We start from the raw sequence: 16,751 nt of genomic DNA, 5'->3' as shown, positions 1-16,751 counted from the left end.
TTGGTACCTGCTTCTTTTTTAATTCACAAAAGCTCACTGAACACATTTTGAAATTTTTGCAACCTCCCCTTGAGATTATGTTGAATTGACTTAAGTCAGGAGCTGGTAACAAACTCTAGCTGAAATGCTCATTTTGTGGGTCCACAAGCAGGGACTTGTTAGAGCTACAACAGCCCATGGGCCCTGGGGAGTGGGAGGGACCACACTTCTGGGAGGGCTGCATGGAAAGAAGGGTGGGGAAGTGTAGAGGGGAGATAAGAAGCACTGAAGAGGGGCGGGAACACCACCCCTAGCACAGTGGGGCTCCGGATCAAGCCCTACGCATGGCCTACGGTGTTATGCGGCCCAGGGAACACAGGGTTCTCTGGAGGATTCTGCTCAGAAAATATAATCACAGGTGTTTGGGGACCACTGGCATTTTTCAACAGGTAGAAGAAGCTTTTCTACCTGAATCAAGTGACCATGCCCACCACCCTGACCTGCAGGCACTTAGAACACTGTCCCTCCATGCCAGAGGGATGTGCTTCAGTAACTTCTGAAGCAGAAATGGCACCTCTGCTTCATACTACTTCACAGTTGAGGGGTCGCCAGTCAAAGCCATGCCACAGCTCACTTCTCAGTACACAACGTAAGCAGGGCGAGAGGTATCACCCCTCCTTTCAGAAGGGGAGGGTGAGCCTCAGGCAGGACAGTGACTTGCCCCAGTGACTGACAGAGTCAGCAGTCAACCCCAGGGCTGTGAAGCCTATGCCTTTTGCACAATAGTGAGCCTGGCACCGGGGAGGAGAGCCTGCCTGGCTGCCACGCTAATACGCCAGACACTGGAGCTGGGCAGGGGCCGGACCTGCTGGGGGGCTGGGCTCACACTTTGTGTTTTTCCCTGGCAGTGGAGTCTGGTGTGTGAGGAGGATTGGAAGACGCCCCTCACCACTTCCCTGTTCTTTGTAGGCGTGCTTCTCGGCTCCTTTGTGTCTGGGCAGCTATCAGACAGGTAAGGACGATGGGAGGGAGGGAAGGTGATTGTCAGTACACTGCCTGTCCTGGGGTTGGACTGAATTTAGGGTATTTTCACCAGAGAAAGGGAGGCCCCATAGGCCACCAAGTTGAGTGACAGGAGCAATTATGACGTATCCTGTATCCTCTGTGCTCAGCCCCTTGTGGGGAACCACTGGAAAATGGGGCCCTTATATCACCAACTGTTAGTTGCTTAGTTGTGCCCAACTCTTTGCAACATCATGACTGTAGCCTGCCAGGCTCTTCTGTCCACAGAATTCTCCAGGCAAGCATACTAGGGTGGGTTGCCATTTCCTACTCCACTGGATCTTCCCGATCCAGGGATTGAACCGGGGTCTCCAACATTGTGGGCAGATTCTTCACCATCTGAGCTCCTCAAAAAAATACACTGCTACCTCGCCAGGGCCTCCTCACCCCGCCCTCAGTTTTTTGTTGCCATGTGATCTATCCACAACCAGCCATTAGCCAGAGGCAAAGCCAGATGGTGAGTACCCCTCCTCAACTGTGCACCTGCCTCTGCTGTGGGTCATGCCCCTGGCTGGACACTGGGGCCGCAGAGCTGATCAAGGCTGCTTCGGGGCCTCCTGGAGTGCACTGTCAGGAGGAGACAGCATCGCAGCTTGGGGAGACGTGACCACACTGACCCCTGAATGTTCTGTAGGGACCAGAGCAGGAAGGTGGGAGTGCTCAATGGCAGTGTTGGGGAAGGCTTTCCAGAGGAATGGCTGTCCCTCCCTTAGTCGTGAAGCCCAATGGGACCCCCGACCCAAAAGCCTGAGATGACCTGAGTGTGGAAGATGAGATGGGAGGTGTTGTCCTGTGTTCCCTTTGAGTTACTGGACACTATCAGAAAATGACATTAAGACTTAAGCCAGCTGTTGTGTCATTTATGGATGTTGCTGGAAGCTACTTTCCACAGGGCAGTGGTTCCCAATTTGGGATGCACAATAGAGTCACCTGGGAAATAATATCTTTAAGCCCTGATACCCATACTGCATCCAACTGTCTACATCCAGACAATAAGAATCTCAGAAGGCTGTCACAGTATTTTTAACTCTCTTGATTCCAAGCACATCCTAGGTTGGAGACCACTGACACAGAGGGACTCTTGGCTCTGGGTTGACAGAATTCTCATGTTACTGACATTCGACGTATCTTCAGTTTGTACTGTGCTCATGTTCCAGAAATGTGATGGCAGCTTCTACCTACGACTCATTCTAAAGAGCAAATTTCCACGTGGTCCTTACATAAGCTGCTCCATGATTTTGAGATATGCTGCCTCCACTGGAGGCTCAGAATCTCAGAAAGTTACCTCCTGGGCAGAAGGATGCCTGAGACCTCACCCAGGAAGAACCTGGGAGGATGTGATAGGAGAAAAGCCTGTCACGGTCCTGAGAAAAATAGTCTGCAGGGATGCCTGACTCGGGCCTTCCCCAAGCCCTGAGTACGGTGCTGCTCTGACCTGCACAGGCCACTTCTTGTGTTGTGCTGTGCTCTACAGATTTGGCAGAAAGACCATCCTCTTCGCAACCATGGCTGTGCAGACTGGCTTCAGCTTTCTGCAGATTTTTTCCATCAACTGGGAGATGTTCACTGTGTTATTTGTCATCGTCGGCATGGGCCAGATCTCCAACTACGTGGTGGCCTTCATACTAGGTAGGAATGGCTTCTGACCTGCAGGGCCCCTGCTTCCAGTCCTCGGAGAGGCCTGGGAAGAGGGGGCTGCTGAAGAGGGCACAGGAAGCACTCTCACTCAGCGCAGAAGGAAGCACTGTAATTCATGGTCTGTGCTTCCAAAACACGATCAGCTTCGGGGACATATGTGCTGGGGAGGAGGCTGTGATCACAGGTTCTTTGACAGGTCACAGGCAAGGCAGGTACTCATAGGGAGCCAGCTCTTTGCTGGCCCTGAAATGTGACAGTGAGTAAGAGCCAACCGAGTGATAACTGAGACACATTTCAGGAGCACAGGGCTTGGGAGGGACACAGAGGAGGGATTCTTGAGGGAGAGACAGTCCGGGGATGTGTCTGATCTGGGCTATGAGGGCTCAAGACTTCTGCCTGGGCCACGGCTAAATGGTCTCCTGGCAGCTGGGCCTGGCCCATAGGGGGATTAAGGGTGGTCGGTGCGGCTGGTACACAGGTGGAGGAGGCACGTGCCAGACAGGAGTCCGGTGCCAGCTGTCATCTTTGGGCAGATCTGGCTTCACCCCTAAGTCAAAGCCCACCCCCAGAACATATCAGCTGCATACAGGACAAGCCTCACTGCTGGGAGCCGTCCTATCTCCTAGCAGCAGCCTTGCTTCTGGAATATCAGGCCGTATGAGGGGGACTCACAAGCTAAAGGTCAGGAGGAGGCCCCCAGGGCCTTCAGCAGCTTTTCCCAGGAGGCAGCAGGGTAAGCTCCAGACATGTTGATAAGGGTCATCTGCAAGAGTGAGAGTCCCCAGCAGGTTCTCTGAGGCCACCTCCTCAGGTGAGAGAAGCGGCAATGGGGCCACCTCTGGAACAATAGATACTCATTCCCATAACCTCTAGTATGATCATATTTCCTTGTGGGCGGTCCCAGTTTGTCCCTATTGCCACAGTGTAATTACCAACACCATCCCTTTAATGTAAGTCTGATGATTCTTATCTCAGAAGTCTGAATCTAGTAAGATGATTCTGATAGGTTTTAAGATTCTGGATGACTCGTTGGCTTTCAAGATCCTGTGTTCTCTTTGTTGAGGATATGTACGCCCTGTCAGATTGCCAACTTGGAACTGTTCAAATTCTACTCCTTTAATCATTTGTGAAGCGCTCCTTGCCAAAGGCCTAGCCTTGGCATCTGAAGAAGGAGGTGGGGAGGGCATGCTGCAGTCACACGGCCCCAGCAGAACACCCTCTTCAGCAGGAGAGGACCTCTCTCCTTTCTGCAGGGGGAAGAGGGGAGGGGGAAGGATTCGTTCAGAGGACACAGACAGCTGCCAGCCAGTGGGGCTAGAAACTGGAGACTGGAAGAATTCAGGACAGAAGTTACAACCTCCTAATGCCTGATGACCCCAAGGACACAGGGCTCCTGGACACAGCAGAGTTTGTTGTTCTCATGGTTTAAATCCCACAGACTCCATCTTCCTTTTGGTGAGCACCCCATACCTGGAAAGCCTGATGGGTAGCTTTGCTTGGGCCAGAACATACTAGAGACTAAACAGAGGAATCTGCCTGAAGTGAGCAGGCACCTTTAAGCGAACCTAAAGAATCACCTGAAATGGAAGGGCACAAGGTTGTAGTGAAGCCAGAGAAGCCCTGTCCTTGGGATCAGAAGTCAGGCGGTGTCTGTGCCGTGCACGGCATTCCCCAGGGCCTGCTGAACGCCAGCCCTTAGACCTGCCTTTCCAGGGGCACAGGGTGCTTCTGAAGCCACAGAGCCTCCTCCCCCGTGTGAGTGGATGAGGCCGGGAGAGCCCACGCCAGGCTTCCTGCAGGGAAGTCTCTGCCCAGCTGACCCTGTCACTACAACCAACTTCTCTCCCTGCTCCTTATGCTGACACGAGTGGGAAGGCCAAGGGAAAAGTAAGAGCTGTAAGATCAGTCGGAGCTTAGATGTACAGCCAGCAGAGGGCGGGCACTGGGTGTAGCAGGCTCTCCATCAGCTGTGCAGGGTCTGGGAGCCTCCCTGGCTATAGTGTTACTCCACTGTGTTCTACAGGAAACTGCTGACATTTGTGTGCTGGTTTGAAACTCCTTGTCCTGGATTCTCAGGCCTGAACATTTCAGTGTCACTGAAAGTCAATCTGCCCCTTGGAGCAGCCAGAAAGAAGCCTTCGCGAGCGCCTGGAGTCGGGTGGGGATGCGAGACACAGAACCATCTCTGGCTTCTGGCAGCGCAGCAGTGCTCTCTGGTGTTCTAGAACTGAAATAGCCAAATTGTGCATTTCATTTAACTAAAAGCAACCTAAGCTTTGGATCTGGTCTGAGTTCTGTCTGGCCCTTCACCTTCACTTTTGCCCTCTGGCTCCAGGGAAGGGTTGGCAAGATGCTGTGGTGATAATCTGCCATTTTAGGAGTTCTCACATTAATTCAGGAAGCTGAATTACTCCCACTCTCCACACAGTACAAAAATGGATTCTCTCCTTGCTCTGCTTTTTAACAATTATAAAGCCTGCCAGAGTCACAGGAGACAAGAAAGGGGAAGAAAGGAACAGTGCTTCTTAAAGAAACAGAAAGTTCACCCGAAAGTGAAGAGGCCGCCAGAACGATGCTGGCTCAGCAGCAAGTGACCACTCAGGACCAAGGACACCGACCCCACCCACATTCCAGCTCTCCCCTCACAATCTCCCACTGTTTCCCAGAAGTAACACCCTTGAGCTGTCCAAAGCCTCTGGGTGAAACACGAGTGGCATCCTCCTTTATTTCTCGTAACTAGCTGCTTGAATTTATTTTGCAAAGTTAACTGTCTCCTGTCTTGAGTGATTCATTCATTCAGTATTTTCCCAGCACTCTTAACAATATTTGTTCCAGCACGCTGAACTACTTAAAATGCTGCTTCCTCTGATATCTTCATGTTTTCTTCCTTTTGATGAGTACATAACTGATGGCCTCTTTCTTTGTAACTTTGGCTACCAGGAAGCTCAGGCTGTTATGCAGCCTTTATTAGCCACGTAGTTTTTAAAAGTTTTAAAATTGAGTTTACATAGCATAATGTTAACTCTTTTCAGTTCCATTCAGTTCAGTTCAGTCGCTCAGTCGTGTCTGACTCTTTGCGACCCCATGAATTGCAGCACGCCAGGCCTCCCTGTCCATCACCAACTCCAGGAGTTCACTCAGACTCACATCCATCAAGTCAGTGATGCCATCCAGCCATCTCATCCTCTGTCGTCCCCTTCTCCTCCTGCCCCCAATCCCTCCCAGCATCAGAGTCTTTTCCAATGAGTCAACTCTTCTCATGAGGTGGCCAAAGTACTGGAGTTTCAGCTTTGTGTATAAATTCAGTGGTTATTAGTATATTCACAAAGTCATACAATCATCGACGGTACCTAACTCCTCAACATTTCATCATTCACAAAAGAAACTTATCAGCAGTTAACCTCCCCATTCTCTTCTTTCCCCAGCTCCTGGCAACCACTAATCTACTTTCGGTCTGTATGGATCTGTCCATATTCTGAACGTTTCTGATAAACAAAATTTTATAACAGGTGGCCTTTGTGACTGACTCCTTCACTTAATGCTGCCAAGGTCGGTCTGTGCTGCAGAATGGCCCAGCACTCCACTGTGCGCAGATACCACGTTTTGGCCATCTCTTCATCAGGTGACAGACATCTGGGTTGTTACCATTCTTTGACCAATTTGAAGAACGTTGCTATCAGCATTTGAGTACAAGTCTTTTGTGGGTCCATGTTTTCAGTTCTCTTGGCTGTGTACCTAGGAGCGGACTTGCTAGATGATACGGGAATTTTAGGTCTTACCATTTAAGGAACTGTCAGACTATTTTCCAAAGCGATCTGTTGCACATTTTTGCTCTTTTCTCTAGGTCATAGCTTTTCACCTTTCTTTGTATTTTACTTTAATGTTACCCTTATTTTATTTTATTCAAATTAAAAGCTACTTCAAGGGAGAAATGGGATATAAATACATAAGATGCAGAGATTTGCTGGCAACCCTTGTTGCACTGCCCCAAGAGGGAAGAATTGGGGGACACAGGCAGGAGGTAGGACTCACTGCTATCTGTCCTCCAAGGGCTCAAATCTGGTTGGCAGAGGCAGCTAAGACAGCTGTTACAGAGAATGTGGGCTGTGGGTCTAGGAGTGTGGGGGGAGCACAGATAAATTGTCTGCGTATATGCATAGACCAGAAAGGTCCCTTTTAACCAGAATGATCATGAACGTTTATAGAGAAGAAAGAGGACAAGGGAATATCTGCTATTTTGATGAGAATTCTGAGTATTTTCCAGGAGCAAAGAGAGGTTTTTGCTGTCTTCTGTTGGATCTCTTGGTCAAAGGCACTGTGTTTTCCAACATTCCCCTGACATCTGGTACATTTCAATTGTTTGACCAGGATAAAAGAGTTAATGATTCCTGAGTACCTGCCACATGCCAGACACCTGACAAGGCTCCTTACCTACATTAATCTCAGTCCTCATAATAATAACTCCATGAAGTAGGACTTACCAAAGTCACCCTAGTAGCCAATGAGCATCAAGGGGCCCAGCCCCTGCACATGGCTGGTAGAGGACCCTGGGTCCTACCCTATATCCTGGCAACTGCACCACAGTCATGTTTCTTGAGCTGGGGTCCGCAGACCTCTGCAGGTCATTCATGGAGGGGCAGATCCTGCCTCCAAGTGGAAGGGATCCAGTGGTTCCTGAGCCGACTACCGTAGCAGGGCCCTGAGCAACATGACAGTAAGCCTGGCCCCCTCCGAGTCACTCACTCTCGGGGAGAGCGCTCGGATTCTGGAGGTGGTGACAGGCAGTGGGCAAACACTCCTGGCCAAGACATGCTTCTTTGGCTTAGAAGTCAGCGTCTCACTCACAAGTGATACTCAGAGGCCCAACCAGATCAAGACCAAGCAGGCTTTGTTCTAGGAGCAAACACCTAAGGGGTAAAGTCGGTCAGGACAAGGAGCCCCTAGTGAGCAGAGCCAGAAGTCACCAGTCACCTCTCTCACTGCCAGCAGAACACATGGAGTTTGTGACACCTGCTGGCAGTGAAAGGTCTGCAGGAAATAAGACTCCTCTTCCGGTGTCTCTGAGAGGACTGGTTGGCCTCTAGTTAGTTTGAAGACCAGTCCAAGTGGGTGCAATGCAAATCCTAACTTCTAAAATGCAGGTATGGCCCCACCCATCTCCCACACACGTCTCCACTAGAACTCAGTCGAAGGACAGCTTGACAGGGTGAAGGCTTTGCTCCCATGTAATTGTTTTTTTTGGACTGTATCCATAGATTAAACTGATCAGGCTTAACTCCTATCTGTCCCGCTTATTGCATATGTGTGAATTTAGGCAATTTGCTTCAACTCTTTAAGTCTCAGCTGATGATATGTAAAACAGAAGTAATATTAGTTGTTATATGATTGTTGTGAAGAGTCAAAGAGATAATATATGTAAACACTCAGTCTGGAACCTGGCTCAAAGTGCCTACTCAAAACAATACTAACTATGAAGATGATGATGATGATGCTCAAGGCAGGATGATTTTCTAAAAGTCAGAGAGCAGGAAGTCGTGCTCCCAAGGAACTATTCAGATTTATGCCCTCCCTGTAGCTCCACATAAGGACAGAAGGGTAGATTAATGAAGCTTCTGTCCTCCATGGGTACTCTGCAAAGCTAGAGCAACTCTGTCCTGGCCTGAGACCCAAGCTTAAAGAGGAGTGTTATCCAGAAATTCAGTGGGGTAACTTCTTTCTCTTCTCTTATCAGGATCATGGAAGTGTGAGGGAGTTCCCTTGGCCTCTTGAGTCTACAAGATTCTCACTTGGTCCTGTGCACTCTCTCTCTTCCACAATCACATCCTCTGCTGCTTCACTTCTGAATCTCTGCTTAGGAATAAAGCACTATTCATTCCCATATCATGATAATTACAGCCAAAGTGTTTAGAAACCATGGCATGGTGAGTCTTCTTATGGAGTGACAGGAAGGTCATTAATGAGGTAAGAAAAGATCTGGGAACAACGCTCATGATCCTGAAAGAAGTCCAGCTCTATTCTTGGAAATGAGTTTAAAGACTAAGAAATGCCTTGGGTGGTTAGAGCTATTGTCCGCAGTCCAAGATGTGAGAGATAAACAATCCTGGCCATTTCTATCAGTCTGGGTTTTAGAAGTGGCTGTTCAAAACAGAACCACTGAGACACATCTTCAGTTATGCTGAGTGAGGAAGAAGAGAGGTGAGGATAGGAGCACAAAGGAGGGGAGAAAGGGAAACCAGCAGAAATGGTCATTTTACTGCTTCTCTGGAATTAGTCCTTAATTCCTTAGCCTGTGCTCAGGGCATATAAACACATCTAAGAAACTCCTTCTTAAAACCCAAGCCTGAATAACCTTCAAATCATCTGTTTTGTATTTTCTGGGCTACTTTTCAGTAGTGGTGGGCAGATCTCAAACAAAAGATGGAGCTATTGCCATTGGCCACATCTCCACCCTGGGGCAGAGGACCAAGAGTGGACTCTGTGGAAAGGGCCTGAGTTTTGTGACAAAGAAGAAGCCTGTTCTCAGACTCCTTGTCTCAAATCAAGCACACTCCAAGAAGCAAGCAACATCTCTTGAAGAGCTGGGGCTGAGCCATCCACTGTGGCGCTGAGCAGAGCAGGAGCCTTTCCCAAAACAGGGCCAGATGCCAAGCATCTGGTGGTTTTGTGGTGTTCTGGGAAAGCTCTGTGAGTTCCCTCCATGTGCGGCTAGCTCCAGGGCTGCCGCCTGCCAGGCCAAAAGAGCAACTTCTTCTTGTCTTTCATTGGGCTATAAAGACTGTGTCTGCCTGGGGCTGATCCCTGGGCACAGTGTGGCCTCAGTGGAATTCAGCCCTGGGCACTGAGGCCCTGCTCTGTGGACCTCCAGAGCTAGCTGGATCCTCTTTATCATTTCTCAGGGCTCAAGGGTAGCTAAGGGTGTCCTAACACAGCTCAGTAACTGAACTCTCCGCTGTTTCCGAGAGACCCATATCTGCTTCTTTACAGTGGTGAATGGTGGGAGAGGCTGAATGCCGCGTGAGCCACACACCCTCAGGAGAGCTCCCACGCCTCCTAGGACACCCTCATTGCTCCTCACCCTGGGGCTTTTATTTTGGAAATGTGGCATTCTCAGAAGAGGTTACCTCTTAGGGCTGAGCATGATATTCATGACATGAGGAGACATTTAAAAAAAAAATCTACAACTCCTTTAAAATCTCATGAAAACTCATCCTTCTATGAAGTGGTAAGTCTTGGGTCATGTCCCACCTTCCTCCACACTGACCACTCCTGCTCTGGGCCAGGAGGTAAATAACTCCTTCCTCTTCTAAGTGGTTATGTTTTAACTCTAACTGCCAGGTAATGATGCAAAAAAGCAAATATTAAAGTGAGTTAAAATGCTAATACTCCTCCCTTGTTTTGAACAGGAACAGAAATTCTTGGCAAGTCAGTTCGTATTATATTCTCTACGTTAGGAGTGTGCACATTTTTTGCAATTGGCTACATGCTGCTGCCACTGTTTGCTTACTTCATCAGAGACTGGCGGATGCTGCTGCTGGCGCTGACGGTGCCGGGCGTGCTGTGTGTCCCGCTGTGGTGGTGAGTGTGGCTCTGTCTCAGACAGCCCCCTACTGCGGGCCAGCAACCTGGAGCCCAGAGTATGGTGCTGACCTTGGCATGGGCCTGCTGATCTCACTGGAGTAGGCTGAGGCCTCAAAGCCCAGAGACCGTTTCCCTTGTTGGGGGTAGGCATGTGTGCTGGGGTTTGATTCCCCACCATCCCACAAAGCACCATTCTCAGGAAACCCAGTCCCCCTTTGGCTCTCCCAACTCTTCTCTGTTAGTGGGTGGTTGCTGTTGTTTGTGGATATGGTACTGTTGGGTTTTGTTATTTTTAGCTCTGCCCCTCTGCTCTTCACTGGAGAAGGAAATGGCAACCCACTCCAGTGTTCTTGCCTGGAGAATCCCAGGGACGAGGGAGCCTGGTGGGCTGCCGTCTATGGGGTCGCACAGAGTCAGACACGACTGAAGCGACTTAGCAGCAGCAGCAGCAGCCCTGCCTTTCTGACACTTTTCTGTAGGAAATCTCTTTCTCCTTATGGCTTCAACTAATGTAACTTCCTCAAGCTTCCCTATCATGTAATGAGTAGCATCTAAGATGTGACTGTTTATCTGCTTTGTCTTGAAGAGCTAGAAAATCACATCTGTTTAATTAATTGTTAGAGAAAATATTCTCTTCACTCCTCCCACAACCCTTCAACCAAATTTTGACACGTTAATGTGGGAATAACAAAGTGTTGAGATGCTGACCCCAATTTTACTGAGTACGGCTATGGGGGAGACTTTATGTGAGAGAACAGAATGACAATAATGGAATAAGGTCCCAGCCATATGTTTTATTTAGGGGAGACTTCTCATTTCTTTGGTTTTTCCATATTTAAACAAGAGCAAAGGGGATTTTTCCCATTACTGAGTTCGGTACTCTCTCTCTCCCTCTCTCTCATTGATTAGTCTTGATTTAGTTTCATGATATCAAAATCAAATCTCCCAGCAGTGACTGGTTTTACTGAATTGCTTGACCTCTCTCTGCTTACAAACAATGAAAGTATTTTTGATCATGTGTGGGGGCTCACAGGTTAGACTAGCCCTCATGGTTGCCCTGTCCTATGGACATACTTAGGAAGTGTGCCTTAGGAAGTTTCCCAGAAGGACCTTCATCTTGCTGCAACTGTTAGGCAGCCATAGAGGCTGACAGTAGTACTTCTTGGCCTTGTTAGACCTGGTAGCTGTGGTTAGACCACTCCAAACTACTGTCCTTTTATGATCTCTAAGGCTGCTATGATTTACCAATGCAAATCCTTGGCATGAGTGTGCATGGGAAAAAGAAAGCACTTTTTTTTTCTTATTTCCCTAGAATTTGAGAAACAGCGTGTTAGATACTATTCTGATTTCCTGACCCAGTCTGAGAGTAGGGCAACTTTCTTGAATGAGAATCACCATCATCACCATCATCATCACATCACATCAGCATCACACCCTCTCTCCACAACACGCCCTGCTAACTGAATTTATTGTAAAAGGTGCTGGTGACCAGACAGTCTCTCAAGTCACAAGCCAAGATTATTCAGAGGTTACTTACTGCCTCTTCAGTTGAATGATTTTGGTAATCTGTGTTCATTGGTTCTAGTTGTCATTTCAGCATAAGAGACTAGTACTTTCAAAATATGTTATAGTCAACTGTAGTACTATATGATTCTATCAGAGAGAGAGAACAAAAATAGAAGGGCCCTGACTGTAAGAGATTAGTACAGATTTTAATTTGCGGGACTTGGATCTTTGCCTCGGAACCAAATACCACAGCAAGGAACAACTCTGACAGGTCAGCCTCTTGGGTTTCTAGCACAGAAGGTCCATCCCACAAGGAGCTGCCTTACTCTTGCCCTGAGGAGAGTTGTTTCTATGTTGCCCATGGGCTGCTCCATGGGTGCTCCTGGCTGTGGGCACATTGTACCCAGGACAGGACTGCCCCAGACAGAGCACAGCCCGGGGCCAGGACAAATAAGCTGAGTGCTTGTCCTGAAAGTTTAACAGTCTTATCAGTTTTCTATAAAAATAAAAACAAAATAGCTCTCTTTTGAACATTTCGTCCTTGAGGGTGGGATTTCCTGAAGCAGTGCCCGTCCGTCGGGGTGGGCTGGGATGATGTGGCGACGGCTTCAGGCTACTGAGACCTCTGTTGCCTATTCAGTATGTGATATAGACTCTCCAGCAACACTCTTCCCCTGTTCAATTTCTACAGAGAGGCTGTAATGTAAACCTTATTTGGCCCTCCACTAACTTGAAATGATGAGCTAGACTTGATTATTTATGCACCAAAAAACCATGGCAATTCACAAGTTAAGATGGCAGCAACCCTAAGTACAGTGGGCTGAAAATTGGAGCAGGTGGTTTGGGGACTTTTTAATGTCCCCAGTTTCCTTTAAAAGGCTTGGCAGTAAGTGACCACAAGTATGAATGGAGTGTTGTAGGTGGGGGAGGAGCCCCTAGGTGCAACGTGGGGGAAGTTTTGCAATATCTAGCTGACTAAGCATTTGGAACTTGAGGCCAGTGATGGCCCTCAGAGCTGATAGTTAAGAAAGGTAGGGTATGTCTAAGAACAACTTGGTTGGGGAAAGATACCTCTCAGAAGTAGAAGTGCCCAAGCTGTATAGTTCTTCATTAATATAGTTGCCTCTAGCCACCTGCAATGACATATTAAAATTAAGAAAGTGCAAGTGTTAGTCTCTCAGTCATGTCCGACTCTTTGCCACTCCATGGACTATAGCCTGCCAGGCTTCTCTGTCCATGGAATTCTCCAGGCAAGAATACTGGAGTGGGTTGCCAGTCCCTTCTCCAGGGGATCAGACGTGGGTCTTCCACATTGCAGGAAGATTCTTTACCATATGAACCACCAGGGGCCACAAGTAAATATAAAATTGGATTCTTCAGTCACTCTAGTCACACCAACTCAATAACCACATTTGGTTAGTGGCTGCTGCATTGAACAGCACAGATACACAGCACCAGAGAAAGTTCCCTGGGACAGGACAGCTCTAATTACCAAGGGCCAGTGGCCTAACATCATCACAGTTGCTACAGGGACCAACCAAGTGTATATTCCAAAAAATGCAAAGTGGGTTCATTTTTCAACTCATGTGCTTGTGGTAGGCTGGGGACGGAAGGTGGGGGTTAGCTATTTGATATGTTGTGTTTTGCTCTGAGATAATTCCTGTTGAGGCTTTGCAGGGGCCTGTTAATTATAGGAAGAGTATATCTGTACATGTAATTTATTTTCTAGGACAGCTTAATACTGACAAATAGATAAGGAAAACAAGAGCCAGCAAAAGAATGGCTAAGCAATTCTGAGAAATAAAGATTAGGAAAGAATGATAAAAAATAAATAAAAATAGAAAAATTAGGAAAGAATAGAAGTCAGCCATGTCTGAGCATCAGTTAAAAATGTGGGTAGATTGTATAATAAAAAGTCAGTTTCTAACTAACACATTGTTAATCAACTATATTCCAATATAAAATAAAAAAATTTTAAATGTTTCTAGACAATAAAAAATAAAAACACCACATTGGCTATCTCCCTACAACTGATTTGGGTACTCACTGAGCTGAGAATCTGTTGAAAGCCATGGGACATCCCACAGAGGTGTGTCAATGCACTCGCCTCCTCCTCTGACTGCCTAAGGAAAAGCCCGAGGAACACAGGTGCCTTCTTTTACCCAGGAAACTTGTGAGCATCACCAGCTGGGGCACCAGGAATTCCCCTAGGGATGGACACACTGAAAAGACACTAGACTCTGTTTCTGTAATGAGCCATGCTGGCTATGAAGTTTTGGGTGGTATTCTCCAGCTGCCCTGGTTTCAACATGCCCATAGTTAATGTTACTCCTTGTAGGCGGGCCCTGGCTTCAAGTACAACTAACGATTGGTCTTATGATTTGATCAGAACTTTCAAATGTGAAGGTACTTTTACTTATTCCTACAAATAACTGAGTTCTTATGAAGCCTCCCTCCTGATGTTCTTTAAAAAGACAAACTAGAATTTTACAAAATAAAAATCATTTGGGGGCAACTTAACAGTTGATAGCATCAAAACTTGCTACTGTGAAAAATTATGAAACATCCAAAATGAATTTTAGGTTTATTCCTGAATCTCCCCGATGGCTGATATCCCAGAGAAGATTTAAAGAAGCTGAAGATATTATCCAAAAAGCTGCAAAAATAAACAACGTAACTGCCCCAGTGGTAGTTTTTGATCCTGTGGAGGTAAGGATTTGCAAATGTTTTCTCTTGAGATCAGCTGTGCATTCTTGATTATGGAATTTAATTTGATTCAATAGATTTTTGAGTGCCTACTATGTACCAGGCACTGTTCAAGACCTTAGAGACAAAATGATGATGAAGTTCTGAGATAAAACCCATCTCAAAGGGCTGTGGACCAATTAAATATAATAATATATATAAATTGCTTAGCAAATAGCAGTGAAAGTGTTAGTTGCTCAGTCATGTCCAACTTTTTGCAACCCCACGGACTGCAGCCCACCAGGCTCCTCTGTCCATGGAATTCTCTAGGCAAGAATACTGGAGTGGGTAGCCATTCCTTTCTCCAGGGAGCATACAGCAAGTGTAGATTAAATATTAGTTCTTGCTCTGTACCACGGATGCAGCTACATACTGGTGATTTTTTAATATCTATATTAAGTGGGAAAAAATGTGTTTGAGAGATATTCCACCCATGGGTTCCCCACTGTATTCTGAACCTTACCAAAGTCTGCTGGGGAAGCTGTACCTGTCTTTAGTCTTGCTATATCGTGTCTAGGACCCTAAGGCCTGAGAGCATAGGCTGGTGGATTCACACCTGCAGGAAGGAGGCCATGGGAAAAAGCAAAAATGTAGTGGAGGCATACTCACTTCCTGACAGTCAGTAAGGACTCACCGTGTCCTTGGCCATACCTCGTGCCAACTCCCAGAGAAAACAAGAAAAATTAGACACATGAGGAGCATAGAATATAACCCAGAGTGTTAAGAGAATTAGATGGAAGATAAGTGATGAGGTGAGGAAGGAAGTCCCCAAGGAGCAAACAGGGTGAGCCAGCAAAGACAGCAAAGTGATTCAGGGCTGGTCCAAACCAGTGAGGACGCTTAAATGATAGGGCAAGGGCATTCATGGCCAGAAGGGTCAGGGACTGCTCAGGACACCCCAAGAAGACTATATACTTCTTAGTCTGTATGCTTGCCTCCACGCTCACATCTGTGCCCCTGGCCACCCCAGGACTTTGGATGGTGACGAGTGTGCCAGTACTCTATCCTTCTTGGCCTTTGGAACCTTTTACAGAAGCAGATACCTTGGTGATGGCTGGAGGTTTAATTACAGTGGCCATGAACCCAAGCTTTCAGAGAGCTGCCAAGAAAAATATGTCTTAATCCTTTGCTCTTCGGATCAAGAATTCCGTTCCCAGCCTTGGTCAATTTAACTGGATGCAAAAATAACATTGGGAGTGTCTAACACTTCTGGATCTCAGGGCTGTGCTGAATGTTTGTTTTTTTGTTGTTTTTTTTTTTTGATGTTTAATGGATAAATGGTCTGACTTCTGTTTTGAGGACCTTAGAGTCTAGTAGTAGAGATAAAGTTTATGTGGATGAAAGCAATCATAAAACATTTCAGAGATACATAGTTATATAGACAAATGAGAACAAAGTCCAATGTCAAAACACATGCTTTCTTCCTGCCATGAGGCATATTGAACCTCAGCTGAACAAACCCGAGGAGGAAAAGGGAGCTTGTGCTTTCCTGAGGCCAAGTCATCTCTCCCTATTCACCTCCCAGGTAGGGTCCTCTGAAGGAGGATATATAGGGCCCTGTGCCAACAAATGCAAACTGCTCAGAATGGTAATAAAGAGCCCACCAGATGCCAGGCACATTGTTCAGCTCATCTGATGCTCATGCCAGTCATTGCTAGTACATATTATTATAGGCCTTTTCACAGGAGGGCTAACTGAGGCACAGTTCTTCTTAGTTTAAAAGTTAAATTATTTGCCCAGGATTACACAGATAAACGTCTCACTCTGGTGCCTCATGTTAAGGGCAGTGGCATTAACTTGGACAGGAAGAAAAACCATGTCATACCATCTTCAAACAATCTTGGGCTTCTGTGGCTTCCTTTCTGAAGCACCTTCAGCCTTCTCGTGGTGCCTGATCCAAAGGCATTTCGGCGGCTCCGTACAAGCCAGAGATAAGCGCTGGATACGGAAATGTTCTTGTCCTGAGGTTTCCAAATCTGGCTGCTTATCACCACCACCCAAAGAGCTGTTAAAAATTACAGATTACCAGGCCCTTGAGTCCTAGGAAAGATTCAGACTAAGCAAACCCAAGGTGGGACCTGGAAATCTGCATTTTCACAAGGACCCTGTGGAAGTGCCAATTGTCAGCATAGGCCTGATCCCCAGGTCCTGTCTGTGCTTGGTCCCATGCCCATAAAACTTTCAGAAGGACTGCTAGTCCCAGCAGTTTACGCAGGGACTTTCTTCCTTGTGATAATTGGGTA

The 16,751-nt window shown here is 47.1% G+C and overlaps 2 protein-coding genes across 8 annotated transcripts in view; one reads left to right on the top strand and one right to left on the bottom strand.

The window, feature by feature from the left end:
* Nucleotides 1–16,751, bottom strand: part of P4HA2 (prolyl 4-hydroxylase subunit alpha 2) — a 157,501-nt gene that overhangs the window by 102,102 nt on the left and 38,648 nt on the right. The window lies entirely within an intron of this gene.
* The window catches only part of SLC22A4 (solute carrier family 22 member 4), a 42,993-nt gene that overhangs the window by 14,552 nt on the left and 11,690 nt on the right, over nt 1–16,751 (top strand). For 4 of the 6 annotated variants that reach the window (XR_015166899.1, XR_015166897.1, XR_015166898.1 and 1 more), the window contains exons 2-5: nt 888–991; nt 2,516–2,670; nt 10,083–10,254; nt 14,346–14,472. Coding sequence is in view for 3 of the 6 variants with exons in the window: in XM_086410410.1 (XP_086266536.1) it covers nt 888–991; nt 2,516–2,670; nt 10,083–10,254; nt 14,346–14,472 (558 nt within the window). In the remaining 3 variants the exon portion in view is untranslated. Of the gene's footprint in view, nt 1–887; nt 992–2,515; nt 2,671–3,922; nt 4,135–10,082; nt 10,255–14,345; nt 14,473–16,751 lie in introns of those variants that run through there. The other 2 variants (XM_086410411.1, XM_086410412.1) reach the window with 2 other exon arrangements.

The sequence above is a fragment of the Bos grunniens genome, chromosome 7 (assembly GCF_055505025.1).
Source record: "Bos grunniens cultivar Pamir isolate PY7600 chromosome 7, Bosgru_T2T1.0, whole genome shotgun sequence".
In the NCBI taxonomy this organism is placed as follows: domain Eukaryota; kingdom Metazoa; phylum Chordata; class Mammalia; order Artiodactyla; family Bovidae; genus Bos; species Bos grunniens.
Note: the sequence above shows the minus strand (reverse complement) of the source record. Positions and strands in the feature narration are given on the sequence as shown.